This window comes from Tubulanus polymorphus, chromosome 8 (genome assembly GCF_964204645.1).
Source record: "Tubulanus polymorphus chromosome 8, tnTubPoly1.2, whole genome shotgun sequence".
NCBI lineage: Eukaryota > Metazoa > Nemertea > Palaeonemertea > Tubulaniformes > Tubulanidae > Tubulanus > Tubulanus polymorphus.
In genome coordinates this window covers 15,550,223-15,576,066 of record NC_134032.1, presented here as the reverse complement: position 1 = coordinate 15,576,066, position 25,844 = coordinate 15,550,223, and the positions used below count along the sequence as shown (strand labels likewise).

General features: G+C 37.5%; 3 protein-coding genes and 1 non-coding gene across 4 annotated transcripts in view; 2 read left to right on the top strand and 2 right to left on the bottom strand.

Annotated features, from left to right (window-relative positions):
- Positions 1–25,844, top strand: part of LOC141910134 (uncharacterized) — a 239,496-nt gene that overhangs the window by 155,817 nt on the left and 57,835 nt on the right. The window lies entirely within an intron of this gene.
- LOC141910135 (uncharacterized) lies at positions 397–14,691 on the bottom strand. Its single transcript, XM_074800855.1, has 5 exons — positions 14,568–14,691; positions 13,044–13,200; positions 12,318–12,495; positions 1,485–1,696; positions 397–987 (listed from the first exon to the last, which is right to left on the bottom strand). Exons 2-5 carry the CDS (start codon positions 13,158–13,160, stop codon positions 772–774), a joined length of 723 nt encoding a protein of 240 aa, XP_074656956.1. The 5' UTR covers positions 13,161–13,200; positions 14,568–14,691; the 3' UTR covers positions 397–771.
- LOC141910130 (cubilin-like) lies at positions 3,018–11,759 on the top strand. The gene is made up of 21 exons (XM_074800850.1): positions 3,018–3,156; positions 3,917–4,068; positions 4,389–4,488; positions 4,611–4,739; positions 4,816–4,943; positions 5,299–5,395; positions 5,611–5,736; positions 5,817–5,947; positions 6,900–6,987; positions 7,164–7,289; positions 7,364–7,500; positions 7,955–8,042; positions 8,215–8,343; positions 8,420–8,547; positions 8,983–9,073; positions 9,152–9,286; positions 9,419–9,550; positions 9,739–9,776; positions 9,866–10,417; positions 10,512–11,106; positions 11,392–11,759. The coding sequence occupies exons 1-21, from the start codon at positions 3,093–3,095 to the stop codon at positions 11,412–11,414; spliced, it is 3,189 nt and encodes a 1,062-aa protein (XP_074656951.1). The 5' UTR covers positions 3,018–3,092; the 3' UTR covers positions 11,415–11,759.
- Trnav-uac (transfer RNA valine (anticodon UAC)) lies at positions 18,210–18,282 on the bottom strand. The gene has a single exon. It is a non-coding gene; the product is annotated as a tRNA-Val (tRNA).

Genomic DNA, 25,844 nt, shown 5'->3' with positions numbered 1-25,844 from the left:
ACTAGATGCGAAAACCGAATTTGGCCGCGCGACGCGTTGATTTCATTACTGGCGCTTTATGCGCATGACGTCATATATCAACTTGCGAAATACTTGTTTGCTGCAGACGGGTGTCCACTGCACGTACGCAGAATTCGCTCGTGTGCGGACGCTTAATGGCGTGGTTTGCTGTTGGACAATCCTCCCTTTTTAACACGCGCTTGCCATAATTGTTGATGGGCATAATTAATATTTCACACTGAAATAACACGGTTATATACGCATGGTGAAGCGTTGGGAGATTTGTGTGACTGACACTCGAAGTGTTAAACCTCAAGGAAACAACATGGACATATTTTGAATAGCAAAAAAGAGTTTATTTTTTTCTTGTCATTAAATTCGTCAATTTCACCATTACATCTCTCTCCGATTATCTCAATACTGATTCTCATTTTAACCCAATCAGAAATTACTAATATTTGAGACAGTGAACGCAATACCAAATAAAATCCTTACAATATGATGGCGCCAATGTCTTTTTTCCACGCCAATAAACGACGAACTTCCAGTAACAAAACGTTGACCAAATTCGGTTTTCGTGTCTACTCGACTAATCGCTTAATCTTCGAACTATACCCGGACTATAGTTCCGACTAACGGACATTCGGTTTCCCTTAGTTCGACTATAGTCGACTAACTCCGATAACCGAAGGTGGCCCATGGCAGCGTACCAAAATAGGCGACCATAGTTCGGTGATCGGCCTATAGACGGCGCGCGAGTGTCAGTTTACACTATACTTCTACGTACTTCCGGTTATTATTACGTTCGCAATAGCCGTACATGAATTTCTCGTCCGAATCGATATCGGTGAAAAACGCGTCTCCCAGTTTCTGATTGGTCGGACAATGGAAGCCGTTATCGCACGAGCATTCGAATTCGAACGCCGTCGTTTTACCGTCGTAATCGAAATAATGTTTTACGCAAGGCGATCGACGCTCACAAGTCGGCTGCAACGACACAACAATGAAAAACGTTAAACAATTTTAAAAACTGGCGACATTCGTCATGACCTTGAAATGAACTACACGGGTAAAAGTGCAGATCCGCACCTCTCGTGATTGACGCAATCTACTGAATGACAGAATCCAGGATAAAAATCTTTCTAGTGAAGATATCTTAAAATTAACCAATGGCAAAGTATGAATTGCTGATGACATTTTGAATCTGAAACAATGATATTTAATGTAATTGATTGAACCGTTTACGCGGAGAGGTGCAGATCTGCACTTTTACCACTACACGTAGATCTTACAATAATTCAGCCAACAGTGTAAAATTATTGAGTAAAAGGTTTATATATTTGAGCGACGTTTTCGGCTTAAGACTATAAGCCATAATCATCAGGCTCAAATCTTGTTAATTCATTTTACGCCAGATGATGGCTTATAGTCCCTATGCCGAAACGTTGCTTAGATATAATAAATGACTGTATATATGATAATACCTTATAACAGGTGTAAATGTAACTCCAGACTCCATTGTCTCGTCTCCATCCGTCCAACCAATACTCGTCACGTGGACACCGACAGAATACCGCGTCCATTCGTGGATTCCAACGTTTCACATCGGTAATTAGCTGAGCAGCGATGGTTTCGTTCTGGCACTGTCGCGTGTTTGTGATGTTTGAACAGAATTTGTATTGAAACTGTTGGTCACCTGGAAGAGTGGAAAATTCCGGAGTCGATTCAACGAGATGTAGACTTTCACTAGCTTAGTTTTGGATGAGCTGTTGGTTAACCTGGGATCTGTTTGCACAGTCAGGGCTTAGACAAGACCAGTCTACGACCAAATTGGATCTATAGCCAAACTAACAAGTTAAGATCAGTCTTAAGATTTAAGACCACTTTTGGACTTTTAGCCACGACTGTGCAACCAGGGCTGGTTGCATAGTCATGGCTTAGACTTAAGACCAGTCTAAGACCAACTTAGTTCTGTAGCTAATATAACCAGTCTTAAGATTTAAGACCACTTTTGGACTTAAGTCACGACTATGCAACTGGCTCCAGGGTATAATCAATATCTAAGAACAACTTAGTTCCATAGTTGATTTGACTGGCCTTAATTAGTAGCTTCCGCGGGTAAATTATGTAGCTTTCGCTATTAGTACAAAGCAGCTACATCGGAGTAATGGAGCTGTACTTATGAGACAAGTAGTCAAATCTACCACTATCCACCGTAAATCAGTTAACTATTTTTGTCTTAACATTCTATCATAGGAATAAAACAATGTTAAAGACGCGATGAAAAATTTTAGAAATATCAAAAACGCACTAAAAACTTCAAACAGTAATTACCGTGTTGATAACAACTGAACTGAATGGTATTTAGGAGAAAACTGAATTATTGTCTTTACGTATCATAGAAATAAAACCAACATATATGTCAAACCCTTAATGTAAAACTGAATGTTCGGAGTAATTTAGACTTGTATTTCCTTGTTTTATTTCGGGTTTTTTATTGTGAGATTGACACGCGACGTTTGATAGTGAAGTCATCGAAATATTGGTTTTTATTTAAAAGTTTGATTTATCAGTTTATAAATAAATATCCCGCAGCACCAGTGTCTGTGTTTCCTGATGGGCAGATAATTATCCTGGTGATTATACCATAAATCAGAGAGATAATTAAGGAAATTAAACTATTATCTAAAATGCAGTTTTCTTTACTTCGAAGTTTTGATTCTATTCATCGTCCATTAACTTTATCAAAGGTACATAAGGAAGATCCTGTTTATGTGGTTTTTTGGCTTTATCTATTTGTGTTACACTGAGTGTGATGATGGAGAGACAATTTAATCCTTAATAATTCTCTAAATAAAGCCAGTATTTACATGAACATATAATGATGATAAATGATGATGATGCTGGCGGAGTGACAACAGCGATTCTTATCGTTTCTAGATTGAAACAAGGAAATGAAATTACTATTTAAAGACCAACTCAGTTTTCTGATTCATAAAGCTGATCGTATCGGTCTCTGTGAAAAGGCGCAGTCTTTTGGTAGTAGTTCACAGTTCAGTTGTTGAGTATTTATCGCGAGTATCTGTTTGAATATGGAGTTGATGATGAAGAGTTTGTTTGTGGTCGCTGTAATTTTATTCGTCGAGAATTCTCAAGGTAAGCGCGCAAATAATATCAATATCACTTAATACTGATTAAATTTGTTGATGTAGATGAATTTTAGAGTTAAATTATTGAGATCAGTGCCGTCACATAGGTTAGAACTGTTTGATCAATGCCGCGGTGCGGGTGCCAATCTGAGGAACTCTCTAAACTAATGGTCTCAAACGGTCACTTTATTACCTCACTAAACGGCCAGTATGACGCGTTGTTCCGGAACTCGTTTCAAGGACAGTTGTTTATTTCAAAAAATGAATACATTTTCTCAAAACAGCAACTACCTATTGGTAGAATCGCACCGGTCAAACTGACGTTAGGAGAATTGACAATAGGTTTAAAAACCACAATATACATGATTTAAAAGATTAAAAACATATTTCATTAATCAAAATCAAAAGATATTTTTTATCCCGGGAACTTAGCATCAGCACCTAGCTAGAGGATGTTAACAAGCCTAACCTCAGCCTCGAACCCGTGACCTCACGATAACCGGGCGATCACTCTAACCACTATACCATAAAGCGATGACTGATTTTTTGTCTGGTCAGTGTTGTGACTATTTAGTTATGGTGACTGATGACTAGTCAGTTGTGGTGACCTGGTGATCAATGTGGTGTGGGAACTGATGACCAGTTCTCTTTTTTATAGACTGGTATTAACCTCGACCCGAAGGCTAACTAAATTCATTATCAGTTGAGTTAGTCCTACTAACTACCGCTTTATAAGTTTATAGATCTACGGGTATTTTTCTATACAGTATTGACAGATGACATCGACTCGAGTTGTAGCCGCTGGTGGCCAGGTAGAATACAGAACGGAACTTCTGGCGTCATAACCAGTCCTAACTACCCGGGTAACTATGGCGACAATCTGTTCTGTAGATGGCGGATTGATACACCTCAAAACATGGTAAATATAAAATACAAGAAGTTCTGAAATATATTCACGGTTGGAAAACTAGAAAAACTTTCACTGTTAGGAAAACTAGAAATATAATCAAAAATATTTTTATCAGTCCAATTTGGACTGATTAAAATTTTACTATTGTAAAAAGTGTGGAATTTATATCTCCACTGGAACCAGCACCAAATCGGGTGCTGAACTGTTTAACTATTACATTACATCACATATTATAAACAGGGGTAACCCTTAATGACAACTAGCAGTTAGAATGTAGCAGAAATATTTGAACAATAATAAAATAACCACGTGACTAATTTTAATTTCAGATATTAGAAATATCGTTTGATCCTATTTTCGAAGTGGATTCAAATACATCTAGTGGTTATTGCTACCGCGACACATTATACATATACGTCGGCTATTCCAGTAAGAATCGAATCATTCTATTTAAGACTCGATGTTAAACGAATGAATGAAGAAATATCTGCGATTTATTATGTCAGAAATAACTAAGAATATATCATTGATTTGTGCGTTTATCTTTACAGCAAATGTATATTGTGGCAATACAGCGCCACCTACACGCTACTATTCCGGTGAGGTAGACATCCAGTTTAGATCAGACAATTCTAGTAGCTACCATAAAGGGTTTAAACTGTTGTGGTGGTTTGTGAAAGGTAGCTCATAATGAGAAGTTTATCATGGATTCAGTAAATTACATATAAAACAATTCAATTCAATATGTATTTGTAGTTGATTCATGTAGTAAAACACCTATAATACAGAATGGTACATCAGGCGTCATATCCAGCCCTAACTACCCGAACGGCTACTACACCAGACTGGACTGTAGATGGTTAATCCAAACACCTGAAAATACGGTAAATATTTGTTCTATGATAAACCCACTATGACTATGTACAAATGGTCTCGCCACGGTCATCGTCACCTGACGATGATCTCTAGGGTGTGATCGAAACGTTGTGTCTTTTGTATTTTTTGAATAAATTAATTCTCCACTTTAAAATTATTTTAATTTGTAAATAGTGGGTTTTTATCTTATTATCCATTCACCACTTTTGAGTGTACAGGATATCGTACAATCAGGCGTTTAGCTCTGAACTGATAACTCCGGGTTAAAGTTAAAACTGATCTATATAAACGGGTATATTACATTCTGTAGACGATTGTTGACATTGGAAAAATATTCACCACTGAAATCATATATTTTTGCAGGTGGTTGAAATATCATTTGACTCGCATTTTCAAATAGAGCCCAAACGTCGCGGTAGCAGTCATTGCTATGACGCGTTGACGATAAAAAGTGAAACCGGTAAAAATCTAAACACTCTTCATAACGTGAATGATTTTTATGATAGATAAAGTTTTATCAGATTTATTTCTTCATCAGGAAGTATTGAATATTGCGGTGTGGCTGCTAAGATATTTTTTTGAATTATCGGATTTGTTTCTTTATCAGGGATTATTGGCTACAGGGTGTGGCTGCTACTGAAAATCTATCATTGATTTGTGTGTTTATATTTACAGTAAATGAATATTGCGGCTATACAACGCCACCTACACGTGTCTATTCCGGTCGTGTAATCATCCAGTTTAGATCAGACAACTCTAGTAGCTACAAAGGGTTTAAACTCGTTTGGCGGTATTCGAAAGGTACGTAGCTCATTAGTGAGAAGTTTATCATAGAATCAGTAAATTACATATAAAACAATAAATCTAATATTTATTTGCAGTTGACTCGACTTGTAGTGCAACACCTAGAATACAGAATGGTACATCAGGCGTCATAACCAGCCCTAACCACCCGGGCAACTATGGTTATAACCTGTACTGTAGATGGGAGATTGTAGCTCCTGAAAACACGGTAAATATTTGGACTATGAGAAAAACGCATATTGTTTAAGCCGGGCGTAGGTCGACCTAGCGACGCGACGCGATCGTCGCGTTGCGTCACATGTGGGGGCGTAAGTCGGTTGCGACGCGATTGTCAGCGACTGTGTGCGACTAGTTGCTGCCAGTCGCAAGGTAGCGCAGGTCGGTTGCGACGGTCGTGTCGTGTCGCAGAAAGTAGAACATGTGCGACTCATTGTGACTGGCGTCGCTGGCAGTCGCAAGGTAGCGTAGGTCGGTGAGTCGTTGCGACGCGATCGTCGCTGGCGGTCGCAGTGAGTCACAAGCTGTCGCAAGGCCGACCTAAGCCCGGGTAAACTCACAACTGCGGAACTGGACGCTGGTCTTTTTGAGCGAAGCAGCATGAATACAAATGGAGACCTAAATTCTCGATAAGAAATTCTATGAAGCCTTCAATAGAATTACTTCAAAACGCATCTCATTACCACTGTGGGCTCGAATCCCGGTATTACTAGATAGTCGCAGGAGCGCGTAAGTCGGCCTTGAGTCGCGACGCCTGCCTTAAGTCATCAACAGTCGTTAAATTGTTAAACGAGTCGTTAAAAATTAAACAGTCGTTATTTCCGCTTGCTCAAATATGACATGATTTGAGACATGACGATTAGATTAACTAAGACAAATTTCTCCTGAATAAAATTGTTGGTCCTCTTTACAAATTAAGCTGCTCCAGATTTGTTCAATATGGTAACTGTTTGCACACTTGAGATCGACGTTTCATCGTAGAATTTTGACTCATCAGATTCTCCCCCCCCCCCTAAGAAAATAATTACATGTAATAGTTAATGAATTGTGTATCACATTTTCTGAGACACTCTGTATATATCGGGTCCTACATCCTGTAAACAATACATACATGTTCACTGTTATACTTTAATTAAATGCTGAATATTCATATATTTTTACAGATGGTTGAAATATCATTCGACTCGAAGTTTCGTTTATTCGGAGGCTATGGTGGTTGCTATGACGCGTTGACGATAAAAAGTGAAACTGGTAAAAATCTAAACACTCTTCATAACGTGAATGATTTTATGATTCATGAAGTTTCAGATAAGGTTGATTTCATCATCAAGGAGTATTGAATATTGCGGTGTGGCTGCTACTGATAGATTTGTGTTTTCAAATCCAGATAGAAAATATATCATTAATTTGTGTGTTTATTCTTACAGTGAATGTATATTGTGGCAATACAGCGCCACCTACACGTTACTATTTCGGTCGTGTAATCATCAAGTTTAAATCAGACAGCTCTATCAGCTACAGTGGGTTTAAACTGTTGTGGCGGTATTTGAAAGGTAGGTCATTAGTGAGAAGTTTATCATAGAATCAGTAAATTACATATAAAACAATTCAATTCAATATTTATTAGTAGTTGACTCGCGGCTGTGTAGTAAAACACCTATAATACAGAATGGTACATCAGGCGTCATAACCAGCCCTAACCATCCGAACAACTACTACCGCAGACTGGACTGTAGATGGTTAATCCAAACACCTGAAAATACGGTAAATATTTGGTGGTCTATGATGAAAATAATTTTGTCGGGTTTTCCGCACAAGTAGGAGCTCAATTGGGGCTAAATTCAGTTTTAACTTAAACCTGGAAACGAACATTATTAAATTTCCCCGTACCACCAAAACATCTAAAGAGATATAGCGACAGAGGAACTTGATAAATGAAACTCTGTTGATGTTATAGGACAAATATACATTATGGGAAGCTAATTTGGAATCAACTTTGGAGATAATTTGAATTTGATTAATTGTAATCGAATTAACTTACTCGAATTAACCATTTTTAATTTGAATTATCACCTAATTCGAATTTAAAGTTAACCGGGCTCAGGGGTTTAGTCCTGAACTGACCGTTTAAACTGATCTATATAAACGGGTATATTACATTCTGTAGACGATTGTTGACATTTTAATAATATTCACCCCTGAATTCATATTTTTGCAGGTGGTTGAAATATCATTTCACTCGAATTTTCATATACAGACAAGTAAAGGTCGTTGCTATGACGCGTTGACGATAAAAAGTGAATCAGGTAAAAATCTAAACACTCTTCACAACGTGAATGATTTTTATGATATAAAGTTTTATCAGATTTATTTTTTTTCATCAGGGAGTATTGAATATTGCGGTGTGGCTGCTTCTGATAGACGTTTGCAAATCCAGCTAAAAATATGTCATTGATTTGTGTCTTGGTATCTTTACAGTAAATGAATATTGCAACTATACAGCGCCACCTACACGTGTCTATTCCGGTCGTGTAATCATCCAGTTTAGATCAGACGCGTCCTCTGAGAGCGGGATAGGGTTTAAACTCTTTTGGCGGCATTTGAAAGGTAGCTCATAATGAGAAGTTTATCATGGAATCAGTAAATTACATATAAAACAATTCAATTCAATATTTATTTGTAGTTGATTCATGTAGTAAAACACCTATAATACAGAATGGTAGATCAGGCGTCATATCCAGCCCTAACTACCCGGAAAACTACTACCACAATCTGGACTGTAGATGGTTAATTGCAGTACCTGGAAACACGGTAAATATTTGGTCTATGAGAAAAGTAATGTTGTTGGGTTTTCCGCACAAGTAGGAGCTCAATTGGGGCTAAATTCAGTTTTAACTTAAACCTGGATACGAACAATTAAATTTCCCCGTACCACCAAAACATCTTAAGATACTTAGCGACAGGGGAACTTTATAAAAGATACTTTGTTTTTGTTATAATACTAATGCATTATGGGAAGCTAATTTGGAATTAACTTTGGAGTTAATTTGAATCAGTTAATTTTTGTTAATTCTCATTTGTGAAACCGATTTAACCATCGAATTAACAAACTCGAATTAACCATTTTTAATTTGAATTATCACCTAATTAGAATTTAAATGTAACCGGGCTCAGGGGTTCAGTTCTTAACTGATAACTGTTGACATTTGAATTATATTCACCGCTGAATTTATACACTTTTTGCAGATTCATGAAATATCATTTGACTCGAATTTTCAAGTACAGCCCAATAGTAACGGTAGTTGCTCTGACGCGTTGACGATAAAAAATGAAACGGGTAAAAATCTAAACACTCTTTGCAACGTGAATGATTTTCATGATTCATAAAGTTTTATCAGTTTTATTTCTTCATCAGGGAGTTATCAGTATTGCGGGTCGGCTGCTCCAGGTAATCGATCCTACACTGGAAATATTAGAATACAGTTCACATCAGACAACTCTAGGAGCGGTGCTGGGTTTATACTTCTATGGCGGGTCATACAAGTTAAAGGTAGCTTAACGATAAATGGTTGAACATATAATATATAAACTTAAGATAAAGATAGTAGAAATGAAATATATAAACTTAAGTCTGTAATTTGAAACTGTTTGATATAGGTGAGTTTCATACTCTGTGTTTCAGATACAGATACAGATACAAGCAGTTTTGTGACAGTTGTTATTGGGATCGGTTTCCTGTTTATAGTAATAGTGATTGCTATAGCTACAGTCTTAATGCTCAAACAGCGAAGGATCTTGAGGAACAGAAATACTGGTTTGTAATTTATCGTTTTACTTTAGAGTAAAAGGGTTGTTTGGGGTATTTGAGTTAAATTAGATTTGATAACAATGGAACTGAGTGCTCCTGGATATACTTTGACTGTTGATTTCGGGAACAGGAAGTTCTTTGAATAAGAATAAATACATGTAATATTTTATCTAACATTCTATTATTGTTTATAGGTAACAACACGACCGATCCAGGGGCAATGTACTATCAGGTTTGTAAATATAAATACATTAACATTGTTTTTTAAATTTTATTTTATTTGTGAATATTTTGTAAATTGTTTAACCGATTTATTTTCAGCCTTCGTCTTCTGGAGTTGGTGGTAGGATCTACACAACACAGGACGGTATCTACGAAGACATAGATGACGGTGAAATCTACGATGATGTAGATATTGTAGATGTCGTTGTCGCAGGTGTCAGCAACGTTACAGATGATGACGTAGATGTAAGGAACGTTGCAGAGAATGACGTAGTTGTTAGGAACGCTACAGATGATGACGTAGATGTAAGGAGCGCTACAGATGATAACGTAGATGTATGGAACTCTACAGATGATGACGAAGATGTATGGAACTCTACAGATGATGACGTAGATGACAACCTTGTCGCAGATGTCAGAAACCCTCCAGAAGATGACTACGTTGGCCCAGATGTCAGAAACCCTCCAGAAGATGAATACGTTGTTCCAGATGTTAGGTACTCTACAGAAGATACCTACATTGTCGCAGGTGTCCGGAACCCTCCAGAAGATACCTACATTGTCGCAGGTGTCCGGAACCCTCCAGAAGATACCTACATTGTCGCAGGTGTCCGGAACCCTCCAGAAGATACCTACATTGTTGCACTTAAGGTTTGTCAATATAAATAATACATTTCTATTGTTTTCAATTTTTTTTATTTGCGAATATATTATTAGGCCTAATTGTTTACCGATTTATTTTCAGCCAACAACTACTTCAGCTGACGACAGGATCTCTCCAGAAGATACCTACGTTGGCCCAGATGTTAGGAACTCTACAGAAGATACCTACATCGTCGCAGGTGTCCGGAATCCCCCAGAAGATGACTATGTCGTTGTCCCAGGTGTCAGGAACCCTCCAGAAGATACCTACGTTGTTCCAGATGCAAGAAACTCTTCAGAAGATACCTACGTTGTTGCAGGTGGCTCTAACCCTACAGAAGTTACCTACATTGTCGCAGGTGTCCGGAACCCTCCAGAAGATGATTACGTCGTTGTCGCAGGTGTCAGAAACCCCCCAGAAGATACCTACGTTGTCCCAGATATCAGAAACACTCCAGAAGATGACTACGTTGGCCCAGATGTCATGAACCCTCCAGAAGATACCTACGTTTTTGCAGGTGTCTCTAACCCTACAGAAGATACCTACATCGTCGCAGGTGTCAGGAATCCTCCAGAAGATGATTACGTCGTTGTCGCAGGTGTCAGAAACCCCCCAGAAGATACCTACGTTGTCCCAGATATCAGAAACACTCCAGAAGATACCTACATTGTTCCAGATGGCATAAGACCACAATTAGGTTAGTGGATGCGAAGGGCACGACACAAAAATAATGTAGTACCAAAAGAGAAAGTGAGGTCCCCCATAAACATTGCCGGATACATGTATGTAAGCCGTGGGCTCAGAGAGATGGTGCGGTCGGGACCCAACCTTTCTAAAGTTTTTATTGTAGGGAAAAGTAAGGTTGGGTTTTAGGGGCGGATGCTAACCTAGGTTGTCATAAGCAACCTTTCCTGGATTTACGCGCTTATATTATGAACTCAACGCTCGAATTTATTTCTTATCTTTTCTTTATGATATATAGATGATAATGGAACAATGGACTAAGCTCAGATGTCAGGAATGCTACAAGAAGATGACTACACTGTCACAGAAACTCTCTATAAGATGACGACTTTGTCACAGATATCAGAAACTCTTCAGAAGATAACTACATTGTAGTAGAGGTCAGGAATCTACAGTGGCTGTTGTGTTGTATAAATGTAACTTTATGAAATGTAATGAATTTCAGAAACTCTGATATAAACAAAAAATAGATTAAATTTTGGAATTCCTCGACTGCCAGAGCGCCATATAGTGTGTATAGATTATTTTCACAGTATTTTCAAGTATTTGTATATTGTTATATTGTATAAGCAAAGACTAACAAATGAAAAAGAATCATATTTACTTGACCTCAGAATTTGAATATAACAATAACAGTCGTTTTGTTCGATATATATTCGTGTCGTTTAGGAGCCAGTTGTTCAAACATTGTTTTAGAATTAACGGGTCGACAATAATAGTAACAATTCAATTTCAATTGTCACTTAATGAACTGTCCACCGCTAAACTTTAACCATGGACTCCAGAATCCATTGTTTAATCAATGTTTGGGCAATTGGTCACTGGGGCCAGTTTCACAGTCGTGACTTAAGTCCGTGGTTTTAAATCTTTAAGACCGATCTTAAGTTGTTTGATTTTCTATAGAACTAACTTTTGGTCTTTGTCTTAGACTTATATGACCAGTCTAAGACCAACTGGATTCTATAGCCAATCTAACAACTTAAGACCAGTTTTAAGATTTAAGGGTACGTTTGGAACTGGCCTCTGGTGTTTGATGTACTGGGCACTGGCTAAGGATTTTTCTTAATCCCTTCTTACTGGATACTGGTCAAGTCAATCAATGACAATCCCCATCCCAAGCCCTGGTAAGTGAGTTATCTCTGAAATCTTAAGACTTCAACTTACGTCTTTCGTAGGAGGTCCACGTTAAGGAATAGCCGTCGGATTCATCCCAAATCGAGGAACACATTTCACATTTACAATTCTCTTGATCTTCGCTCGTTTCTGAATCTGTTTCATCTCTCGATATTCTCATCAATGTACGGCACACGTAGTTCTTCAAATCACATTCACTCAACTGAGACTGAAACAAGAACGGATACACAGATCACTCATCGACTAGTTCGCCATCTATCGGATCGAAATATCACTAACATTAGCGATAATTCACACAACCGCTGAAGCCGGCTCTTATTATTGCAACAATAGAGGAAAATATTTACAAATGATTAGTTCGTATCAAATAGTTGATTAGTAATTAAACACTCGCTCGTAATTAACTTGAAATGTAGCACTTGTAATCTGAGACTAAGCGTCTTGTTCGTGTTTAAATCGGTAGTTTAAATATTTCTTTGATTGTAGAGAGCAATATAATCCAAAAACGTCGTGTTAACCGTTTTTTACTAATTAGAAAATCCGGAACTACGTGTTAATTAACCAATTCTACTAATTGGAAAATGTGGTTGGTATCACAAGGGCTCGTATCAGAGGTGCTGTTACTGCAAGCATGATATAATCTGTTAAATCCAGGCTGTACCAGAAACTCTGATACGAGCCCTTGCGGTTTATGGATTTTCTGTTACCATGGCAGAGTTCGAATTAACAAATTCAACAATGGTTCTTTTAACTTACATCTTCGTCGGCAATCGGATTCTCGTAGTCACCGGCAACAACGGTCGCGCAACAGACGAGCAAGTACGCCGCAGACAACGTCAACAATAACAACTTCCGGTACATGACGTAGCTCATTAGTTCATCGATTACTCGTGAATGTTTGAAATTTATAAAACTGAAAAATGGACTCATCACAGTAAAACACGTGAGATCTGTAAAACGGTTCTTTGAGTGAAAGTCGGCTTTTACAAATGACGATTTACATTGAGCATTTGAAATACAAATTGAGACATAATATGTCTGAATGAAGATGATTAAGATTATGTCTTATTAAGAGGCGACTGCAGCGAAATCGACTTATTCAAATGATGATTTACACTAAGTAAATTGAATTAGAAATACAAATTAGGGCTTAAAAAGAGATGACTTCAGTAATGTGACAATTTATCCAAATTATGACTTACACTTTAGTTGAATTAGAAATAGTAATTTAGACTCAAAAATAGAGATGACTTCAGTAATGTGACGACTTTATCCAAATGACGACTTACACTTAGTAAATTGAATTAGAAATACAAATCGAGACTCAAAAATACAGATGACTTCAGTAATGTGACGACTTTATCCAAATGATGACTTACACTTAGTAAATGGAATTAAAAATACAAATTAGGGCTTAAAAATAGAGATGACTTCAGTAATGTGACGACTTTATCCAAATGATGACTTACACTTAGTAAGTGGAATTAAAAATACAAATTAGGGCTTAAAAATAGAGATGACTTCAGTAATGTGACGACTTTATCCAAATGATGACTTACACTTAGTAAGTGGAATTAAAAATACAAATTAGGGCTTGAAAATAGAGATGACTTCAGTAATTTGACGACTTTATCCAAATGATGACTTACACTTAGTAAATGGAATTAAAAATACAAATTAGGGCTTAAAAATAGAGATGACTTCAGTAATTTGACAACTTTATCCAAATGATGACTTACACTTAGTAAATGGAATTAAAAATACAAATTAGGGCTTAAAAATAGAGATGACTTCAGTAATTTGACGACTTTATCCAAATGATGACTTACACTTAGTAAATGGAATTGAAAATACAAATTAGGGCTTAAAAATAGAGATGACTTCAGTAATATGACGACTTTATCCAAATGATTTACACATAGTATATATATATATATATATATATATATATATATATATATATATATATATATATATATATATATATATATATATATATATATATATATATATATATATATATATATATATATATATATATATTGAATTGTTATACAAATTGGAATTAAAGATCCAACGACCCCAATATCCCATGGGCGTTTTCGATTGAATGCTTGGAGAGCTTTATAATAACGGAGGGATTTGGCGTAACCCGAGACAATGAGCGAATTCTTCATTGTATCAATCAATTGATAATGCGCATTATCAAAAAACACACAAACAGGGGATGTATTTTTGATATATTGAGATTCTGATAATTCGAGATTATGAAATGCTTACCTTAATTTGACGATATTTACAACAGCAAAACCACCATCCCTAGATGTATTAATGAAACATGACTCATAGCAATAGTGTCACCATATCTCTGAGATACTGGATGCTGCTGCTGCTGCTGCTGCTGCTGCTGCTCCTGCTGATCACTGAGATGCAGTACACACGTCTCTCCCCTCATACTCTCCAGTACATCTGTCGATGTTATTATGCTGTGTTCCGAGGAAGTTGATAGAGAGAGAGAGAGAGAGAGAGTGATTCTGTCGTATTCACCGCAGTATAGTCCCCGAGACCAACAGCTGAGGCATTGATTCGCTCATTCAGCGTGTTTCGGATAAGCTGATCGTCGACTTACTCAAATAGGAATTTCTTGTTCAATTTCATAACGAATAGAACAAATATGTTAGTTATGAAATTAAACCATTTTGCCGGGGCCAGAGTTATTCAAAAATGGATTAACGCTAATCGGCGGATGAACTTATGATTGCCACTATGTCAACTAGTCTCAAAATCGGCGAATTAAAAGAAAAATTGGTCCCCAGGGGTCGGTTGCTCGAAAGTTGGTTAGAGTTAACCAGTGGATAGTTGATATGGTGACAATTGAAATTTCATTGTTACTATGGTATTTAACGGCCGGTTATCGTTAACGAACTTTTGAGCAACTGGCCCCAGGTGTACAGTCGTTCCTATGAGCCTTTTTTCTAACTTTCAGGGGCCAGGTGCTGAAAAATTGGTTAGAGTTAACAAGTGGATATAGTTGACATGGACTATTAAAAGTCCCTGGACCCAGTTCCACAGTTATGAGTTAGAGTTAACTCTGAGTTACAGTTACTTCATTTTTAATGTTTTAACCCAGGGTCAAATCTTAACTCAGAACTGTGGAACTGGACCCTGGTGGGTCTGGTGTCTGAAGTAATCAGGGTTTTGATAAACGTAATTCGCATCAAACTGTTTTTGTAACTAATTGTAAATACTGTTTTTATATTGATATTCGTATTTTAATAGTATTAAAAAATCCGACTTTAAATTTGGATAAATTCATCAAGATAGGTCTAGATGTATATAAATCCCTCCAGCAGTGTATGTATTGTAAATAATAATATGTATTGTAAATAATGATATGTATTGTAAATAGTATGTATATGTATTGTAAATATATATCATATTGTATATAAATATGTATTGTAAACTGTGTTTATCAAGTTTTGAAATACTTTTATTTCATGTTTTTGTAAATAATTGTAAATACTGTTAATTCCTCCATATATTTACTACCGAAATGGTTAGAGTGTAATTATTCGTATTCGTTATGTAGAACGTTGCTTGCCAGTGTCGATTCCAGATAGTGTTTGAAAACCCCGTCAACGATAAGCAAAGTGGCAGCACCTTACGGTGCCTTTAAGCAGCACAGGCTGCTTGCCAGAGTCGATTACCGATAGTGTTTGAAAATCCCGCTATCGATTATCAGACCGGCAGCACCGCACGGTACAGTTATACCAGACGTTGCTTGCCAGTGTCGATTCTCGTTAGTGTTTGAAAATCCCGCTAACGACGAGTTTAGCGGCAGCACCATACGGTGTACTTAAACCTTTGATTGCGGCTTTATCTCATGGCAAGCACCTATTTGACTAATTACAATCGATTGCTAAGCGTTGCCAGCCGAAACAAGTCAACTTTAACCTGTTTCTGGATTGCTCTTTATCTTTTACACATTTTTAGAACAACAGGGTCCCCCGCTTAGGAAGGGACCCTGTTATGACGATCTTCACCCGACCGAATTGAGGGTTTACCGTGGTTTTCAAGGATCTCTCTGCTGGGAGTCGGGGGAACCCGGTAAACGTGAAAATACGGCCGGCACACATGAAAACTAAAACATATTGAATGATAATATAATAATAATGATAATAATAATAATAATATATTCTTATATAGCGCATAACTAAAATAATAATCTATGCGCTGTACAAAGGGTTAATACATTTACATAAAATGAAGAACTTAATAACATAGCATGTGATAAAACAGCAGGAGCAAAGACACAGTAAAATAGCTTAAAACATATAAGTCCTTTTAAAAAGGTACGTTTTTAAATTTGACTTAAAACATTGCACTGATGGACTAACAGAGACAGGCAGGGCATTCCAAAGAGCTGGGGCAGCAAAACTAAAACATATTGAAGATGAATCCTCGGTTTCAGATAATTAAATATCCATACATTGTTCCAAAATGGATCCTCATTCATTTTAAATGTATTTCGTTAATCTAGCCTGTTCTGGTTGTTGCCATGTGATTATGTAATCTTCTGCTATTTCAAGCAGCACTCTTAATGTACAGTATAGTTTTTGCATGATTTGTTACTTGTCTTGAGAAGGGGTATATGTTAACTCGAAAACGTTCGACTTAACATGATTTATACATTATGGAAAACGAAACTGTCTGTTCTTTTATGGATATTTGATATTGAAGATGACTGAACACAACTCCTACTGTCGGCAATAATAGGTCTACATCAGAGGATGGTCTGAACCTGGAAGGCTTACAAGTCAGAGGGAGGGGGAGCGGGGGTTTTATAGGGCCTCGACGCCCTTGGATAAAGATCAGGCTGAAATAAGTTGATACCTAACTGTTTCTCCTAATCGGCCGGGGTCAATTTTGTAAACCGCAATAGAATCTGTAATTAGTTCATTTCTATAACAGTCGTAATTGTAAGTCTGATCATGGTTTTAAAGAGACGTTATGTACAGCCAAACACTAATTATTTACCCACTCACCAATTTACTCAATTGACCTGTTCTCCTCAGTATATATACCCCTGTTTTTAGTCTATATCTCACACCTGACGATGGTCTCTAGGATGAGATCGAAACGTCGTGTATTCTGTATATTTTAGATTGAATATATAAATTCTTGTTTTTAATTCTTTTAATCTGTAGATAGTGGGTTTTTATCTTATTTCACGTTATGTACAGGTTTGATAGGCGGTCGGCCCAGATAAAATTTGTAATCAGTTTATTTCTAGAGCAGTGCGGATAATATTTTTTGTTAAAAAGGTGATGTACAAGGTAGATTAGTTAGTAACCTAATCGTTGGTGGTAAGCTTTTTATAATCGGATGGGCGTTTGTGAAAATATCCGATCGTGAAACTAAACCACAGACAAGTTACCGACTAAGGGTACATAGGCGACGGGCCGGGTCAACTTTTAAGCTCAGTAGAAATAAGAAACCAGGCATCAAGTTTTTTCAGCCTTATCCATTTCAATTTCAGACCTGTGAAAAGAATTCGGAACAGGAATTTTACATATAACAATAATTTGGTCAGAACTCGCTACACGATATTTGAGGAAACCAAACACAAAGCAATGATCAGCTCTAGAACCCGGCACCTATGAATGCCTGTAGTAATTGTATATAACGTGTTGTTTATGCAGTATCTTTACACATATCTAACATAAACACATTGTTAAGATTTATACCGCTAATTGTGTCTGTTATACCTCTCATCCCTGGACATAAAACAATGGGGGCAAGAGTGAGTAACCCCTCAGAAATCCTATTACTAACATCTTACTGCGGTGTCGATCACGGAAAAAACCTATTCAAACTTTTGGATGTAAATGTTTGGCTATTACCAAAATATTTAAAATAACTAGGTTTCGGCGGGGCTCGAACCCGCGGCCTTCCGCGTGTAAAGCGGACGTGATAACCACTACACTACGAAACCGATATATCCAGTCTGTTGTGACGGCTAATTTGATTGACCAACACCGACAGAGGATCGTAACGCCTTGAATAGAATTATCCAGATTTCTAGTCTAAGCGTTAGTTTAAGTACAAATGGTTGTGATTGCGAAGCGTGAGTCTCGATAATGTGACGGACTCGGGGCGAAATTCTCTAAACTGTTACGTTCCAACATCGTCCTGAGCGGTTCGAACCGTTTGGCCAGGCGACCCGATCGTACTACAGATTACACTAACTCATAACCCCCACAGTCAATAACTTAAAACCAGTCTAGGCTCATTTTAGTTCTATAACCAATCTAACAACTTAAGACCAGTCTAAACTCATTTTAGTTCTATAACCAATCTAACAACTTAAGACCAGTCTAAACTCGTTTTAGTTCTATAACCAAACTAACAACTTAAGACCAGTGTAAACTCATCTTGGTTCTATAGCCAATCTAACAACTTAAGACCAGTCTTAGACCATAAGCTGTAAAGCCAATCTTACAAATCAAGATCAGTCTTAAAACGGCGCAAGATCACTTTAAGAGTTAATACGTCCCAATTTCGAACTGAGCTCAAAACTATATTTCGCAGGCCCCTGATGCAGGAGGCCACGTTTCAAGTCCAGTTCCGATTGAAGGTGGCAGGTAGTTATAGGCTTCCGAATTAACTCTTAATTTGTGGATAGCCGAAGCGACCATTGACCCCTGGAATTTTAAGTGGTTTATCTCAAGGTATATAATACGCAAATTCACGAACCAACGACTGATGTTAAAGTAATTAACTCAATTAGCGTTAATGGGAAGGCTATTAACGGATGAAATGAATTGGCATTTTCAGTTTGAAACAGGTGACCCCCGGCACCGCAGGAACTTTTTCAAAGGTCAAGTGTAACCAAGACCCTTCAACTCATCACGTTGGACTGATGTAACTAGTTACCCTTCTGCAATCTGAGAGCCATTAACAATTATAACCATTCATGAAACACTTTCTGAGTCCGTTTTGTAAACATAATATAAAATCCCTGCACGCAAACTTAACATGAAAAGAGTCTGAAATGTTTCCTTGAACTAGTGTAGTTTATTCAACGTATTCATCCTAATAGTCATCTTCAGGAATACTGTATTCCTCGAGCTAGTGTAGTTTATTCAACGTTTCGACTATATCCTAATAGTCATCTTCAGGAATACTGTATTCCTCGAGCTAGTGTAGTTTATTCAACGTTTCGACTATATCCTAATAGTCATCTTCAGGAATACTGTATTCCTTGAGCTAGTGTAGTTTATTCAACGTTTCGACTATATCCTAATAGTCATCTTCAGGAATACTGTATTCCTCGAGCTAGTGTAGTTTATTCAACGTATTCATCCTAATAGTAATCTTCAGGAATACTGTATACCTTGAGCTAGTGTAGTTTATTCAACCACATTTCATAATGCGCAACCGGTCACAGCCTGAGACGACCATACTCCCGGGTCGCGGTATTCTTCAGCAAACGGCTGGAAGGTTCTCCTTCAGTTCACAGTCTTTACAAAAACAGCTTCAAAGTCTGTATTATTGAAAATGGCTGACATTTACAAATACAAAAAAAGAAGAAATAAACTTTTTTCAAGTTAACATGCCTCTGAGCAAGGTTCATGTTATTATACTGTATCAGCTATTCCAGTTTTCACAGAGCTATACCTCCAAGACTCATATAGAACCAAACATCATCTTAAAGACTTCTTACTAGGCCTATACGTATATGAAAAAAAGAATTTGACCGAAGCAAAGTTAAGAGCTCCAGAGTATCCCATATAAACGGGTAATTATTAACCTACAAATCTCTACAGTTCACCATTCATCAAACTTTCTTCTTCAGAGAGAAATCTACGATGAGTTATCTGTTTTAACACCGAGATATCCACAACAACTCATTAATAAAATGACGACTAGGAAACGGTTCCGAACAGATGAAAAATATGTTCTGCCGTTTCCCGCGATCGATGCTAACGATCGATAAGCAACAACAACAGTGAAGGCCGTTGAATTTCGAAATTCGAATTGATTTTGACGGTTAAGATTTGTAATGACGTCATCGATAACAGTCTGCTATCGCGGCATGATTGATGATATTGCGATCTGATATTTTGTATCGTGCACACAGTGAAAACATTCAACTGTTCAGGAGTCAAAAGTTAAGATCAGGCCAAATGATTTCTTTCGGCGCTTCAAGGACGCACCGTAACCTTGAGATGAGAATCTCACGTGCCGTGAGGAAGTCTAGCCCCAGCTTTGCGTCTCAGTAATGAGGATATCAAAACGGTGTTGGATGATTTTGTTTTTACTTCGTGTATTCTGCCCCCAGAAGTACCATACCATAGTAACAATGAACTTCTAATTGTCACAATGTCAACTATCCACTGGTTAACTCTAATCAAGTTTTAGCAACTGGCCCCAGGAGTTTCTGGGGGTTTAGTTTGGGTACTTCGTTAAATGGTACTGGGCCCAGCGTCAAACTATCCACTGGTTAACTCTAATCAAATTTTTAGCAACTGGCCCCAGGAGTTTCTGGGGGTTTAGTTTGGGTACTTCGTTAAATGGTACTGGGCCCAGCGTCAATCAAATTTATCGAGCAAAATCGGCCCAAGGTAACGATTGTTCAAATTTTCACTGAAAGCCCCTCTCGACCTCAAAAGCAGGCGGCGCACCTTGAGTTGAGTTGAGCATAAAACTTCTTAATGCCTTGTGTTCGATTGTTGCAGCCGACAAAAATAAACACCCATCAGAAAATAGAAATTGACACCTTTCTAACGATTCATAAGTTTAGATTTTGTGCCAAAAGAAAAGAGGGATGGATGACAATTAATCGCGCTAGAGGTTTTAATGTAAGAAATGTTAAGATCTGTCCAATAATGCGGGACCTGCGGAACCGCCTCAAAATGGCGCCATGGTAACTAGGAACTGCCCTATTGCAATAGTTTTTTTTTTGTAGTTCCCGTATATATTCCGACAGACCCCCAAGAGACTCTTGGTCAAGCTTCATTCCCAATAATCATACATTATGTCTTTAATTAACGGGTTTTATTTCACGCTGTCCACACCGGTAGTGTCCAGGGGCATTTTGACATTTTTAGTACATTATTTGTGGGCTACGTGCGTTGGATAGTCAAAAGTTAAAACTCCGTGAAATTTGAAATGATATGCCGCCGGTGTCTGGACTCGTCGCCGTTTGAAATACATATATAACCGTTAACATTATTGTAATTACGATCTGACGCTGCTAAAGGCAAAACCGTGACGTATTTTTAATTTTGAACAAAAGACTAAGTTGTTATTGAGATCAGTGGACGGATCTGACCGTCGTTTGGTCTTTTGGCGGTCTCGCATGAACGCTTGTTGACCTCAACTGTTTTTGTCTTTGACTCGGACGCGCCCATCGTGAAAAACAGAGTGCGCCGGCCCGAACAAGGTTCCAGATAACATTAAACATTGATTGAACAGTAATCTTCTTCTTCTTAATGTTTGGGGTCTACCTCGGGTCTAAAAGTTAAACCCAAATTTCGCTGACAAACAAATCTCGTCAAATATCAATGGAGGGATATAGTTCTCTAGCTAATGGTTAGAATTTGTTTTCATTTTTTTCTGATAAAGAATGATTTGAATTTGTCATCATGATCCCAACAGAACAAAATCAAATTTGTGGAATCAATATTTTCGCAAAAGTATATATTCTCGACGGTTAGTTTGAAAAGGTGATTAGTAAGAAAATAAAAAACGGCCAGCAGTGTTGTGATGTTTGCTACGTAGCAACACGCGCGTATAGGCTATGGGAAACAAATTCAACAACAATCTCTGTACGAACTCGACGATGTTTACGTGATTTGCGGCGCGAATTCGAGAAAAATTCTTCAAATATTTCACCCCCTTCGAAAACGATGATCGACGCACGAGCGTTTAATAAATAGTTAGTTGAATTTTTTGATGGATTGATTTTTATCTCAAACCGCGCGCACGCGCTCTGACGTCAAAGTCGAGATGTATATTTGTTATGTTTACACCGTGTCAGACTCTTTCCTTTCTTTCTTTCTCTCTGTATCATCTCTGACTTGAGTCGATCGGGTCTTTAAAAAAAAAAACAAACTAAGAAACGATTTGTCTGAATTTTCGAATGAACCAAAGCCAAGTTACACCCAGTTTCACCAAGACCCTTATATATTATGATGTATCACATAATTTAAATGCTCGAGTCTGGGTGGATGGACATCAACGGGGGGCACTGGTGGATAAAACCACTTCTGGGACTGGGTGAGGGGATGGGATCTATTTATCTATGCAGTTCTATAGAATGAATGTATTTAACGTGACGTAACAACTTTGACCAAGCAGCCAATAATTGGCTGCTTGGTCAAAGTTAATTGAGTCAATTGAGTTAGTCCCGGGGTTAAGTAATACAAGTCTACAACAGAGGGTCCAGACGTCTGCGTGAATGTTGCCCCGCGACTGAGCGTGACGTCATAGTAATATAACACCATCTGATATATTGTAAAGCGTTTTTTTGCCGCAAAACTTTGTTTAAATATTAATTTTTGTAGATACTAACGAGTATTCTGTTTGTTTGATAAGATTAGTTTTTGTCTCAGTCGGGCGCCCTTTCGTCTGAACGGGTAGACCCCTCAACCGTGTAATGATATATTAAACAATATAGACACCTCATAACATCCGCGCTTTGTATGAAAAAAACACAAATTCCACGAGAATTTCAACAACCAGGAAACGCGTGGACTGAGATTTAACTCATATTTAAGATGAATTTAATTCGGCTCGGCGCAAACTGTAAAACTGTGGATGCGGTTTTTATTTTATTTGTGTGATATGTCTCTCAGTGTCTGATTTCTGGATATGTTGAATGCATAATCTTTCCACTCCAATGTACTTTAAGGAAACACGATCGCGCAGGTGCTGTGTTGTTAAGACAAAAAAGTAAAAACGCTTTTCGAGTTGTTTTTTCTATTCTCCTATATTAAGGAGGTTCATGTAACATCGATTTGTATCTTTGTATCATACTCCGAGGATAAACGATCTCTACAAACCAGTTTTTAGTTTTCCATACACGAAATTCAAATTAGATTTCGTTGAGGGAAAAATAAAACAAACTTTCATGATTGATATAATATCCCGGTGAAATAGAAAAAGAGCAAATCGTAAAATACCCCCAAAAACTTCCCAATGATACCCCTTTTTAGTGGATAGAGGGGTGTGTTGCTATGGATACGCTTTATATTGTTGAGCGAAATTCGAATCGTACAACAACGCCGTATCATAGCAACAACCTCCAAACCAGAGGTATTATGGGAATAGTCTATGACGTCGTCTGCTGTTGTTTTGTGTTTGGCACACGACAGATTTCGATGACGTAGTAATTATGTGAGTTGTCAGTTGTTTTTCGCGTGTGAACTCGCCAGACTGTTATACACTGTTACAAACATTTAGCACACGAGTAGGAGTAGGACCCCCTCCCTGCCTTACCCAAGCTGTCCCCCGATACAATTTATACCATCCAGTGTTAAATGTTAAATACCAGATTTGTAAATACCGATTTCCCCAGAGTCAGAAAAACAAACTCCGATTTGGAATTTGGATCCAGACTTCCGTTTTATGAAATAGTTCTAAACTCACTTTTTTGGTTTAGCGGCTTCTAAAACACACTCGCCATTAAACTAATTTTGGTTCTATCTAACAACCAAAAACCAGGCTAAACTAATTTTGGTTCTATCTAACAACTTAAAACTAGGCTAAACTAATTTCGGTTCTGACCAGTTTTGTTCTATATCACTTGACGCCAGTCATTAAGATATAAGACAGCGCATGAACTGAGTTCATGACTATATAAAACCGGGGTCCGTTAGACGTACGTACGGACTTCAGAGGTCAGCAGGATATTGTTTTGTCAGTGTTTTGCGCTCGGACACGTTATAAACGGGCTTCAAGCCGTAATCGCTTTTCAAATCCCCGTTATTCAATCCGCGCATATAATCACATACAATTTATGATTAATCTTCTTTCAAAAGAACTCGAACGACAATTTTAACGATCCGGGACTTAATCTTTGAATGATAATAAGACGACTTATATATATACATATGTAAGATATAGCCGGGTCGAACCCTGGAAATCTTAATCCTTTAAATATCTTAAAACTTGTGTAACGACGTATTTCATAACAATCGCGTTAAGAAACAGAAACTCGCTAAAAGTATCGCGAACCCGCAATCAAACAATCAAAAAAAGTAAAGATTATCTTGTCTAGATCTATTTCTTTTTGTGTTAAATCGATTTTTTTGGGGATAATTCTCTTAATTCTTTTAACACATACCTGAATACGCGACCAGTGAAATACGCTGTCTGGATAAAAAACATCGTTTTTATAAATCTTTTTATTTTCTAATATCTTATCAGGAAAAGTTTCAATTGTTTTGTAAATAATGCATACATGTTTTCTGTTTATTTGCTGCATATACCATGGAAATGGTTGCAGTGTTAATTAAACTCCTAATTCAGAGATCAACAAACTATAAGAATCAAGGATCGCCCCCTAATCAAGCAGGGCTGTTTTAGCTGTTTATTTTTGCACATGTTAAGTATGTATTAAAAATGTCACATATTGCAGGGTCCGATCTAAACACTTGTCCGATCGCCCGGGACAAGTATATTCTCATCAGGGCAAGTAGGTTTTCATTATCATTAGTCCCCCGGGCTAGTGCAATTTTATGACAGAAAGCTTTTTTCCCACTCGATACAAAGGTGAATAAATTGTGCCACCAATCGGACTGCCTGTGTAGGGCAAGTAGCTTTTGGAGGGGGCGAGTGAAATTTCAGATATGCTTGTCCCTCGGGAAAGTGGATTTCATTCCTTAGATCGGACCCTGTACTGGTATTGCTATATGTTGATACAAACACTGAATAATATTACTTTTCTAATATCTGTATGTAAATATCGTATTTTTTTCATTGATTCGGCACGAAATAAAGAAATTATATTATATTATATTATATTATAGAAATGGCTACAATAAACCTGTATTATATTGAGCACTACTCAACTCATCTTAGTCGTGTCTGTAATTAATTACAGGGGACAATTAGTACTAATTAACATGTTGATCTCCGCCATCATCACGACCGGACACATCAGTCAAACTAACACATACTCTAAACGATTTTGAGTCCATGGTCAAAGCCGCAATAATCATAATAGAAAATTACATAATAGATAATTACTATATTGATTAATTTGTTTTTACGATTTTTTTTTCTGGTTCTCGACTAGGACACCCTTCATTTTCGAGAAGTGACGAACTATTATAATTCTTAAAAATGGTTCATAGTTGAAACGCAAAAAATCAGAGTTTTAGAAAATTTTTTTTAAAAATTTGTAACCATCGAGCCCCCTATGTACGGGCCTGTATACTAGTCGGCAGACGATTGGCGTTGACCGTTTTAAGCACCCTCAGAAAAAAAGTCAAGTCGTTTCACGAATTATTACGAGACTTAGTGAAACAATCGCAGTGTCTATAATTT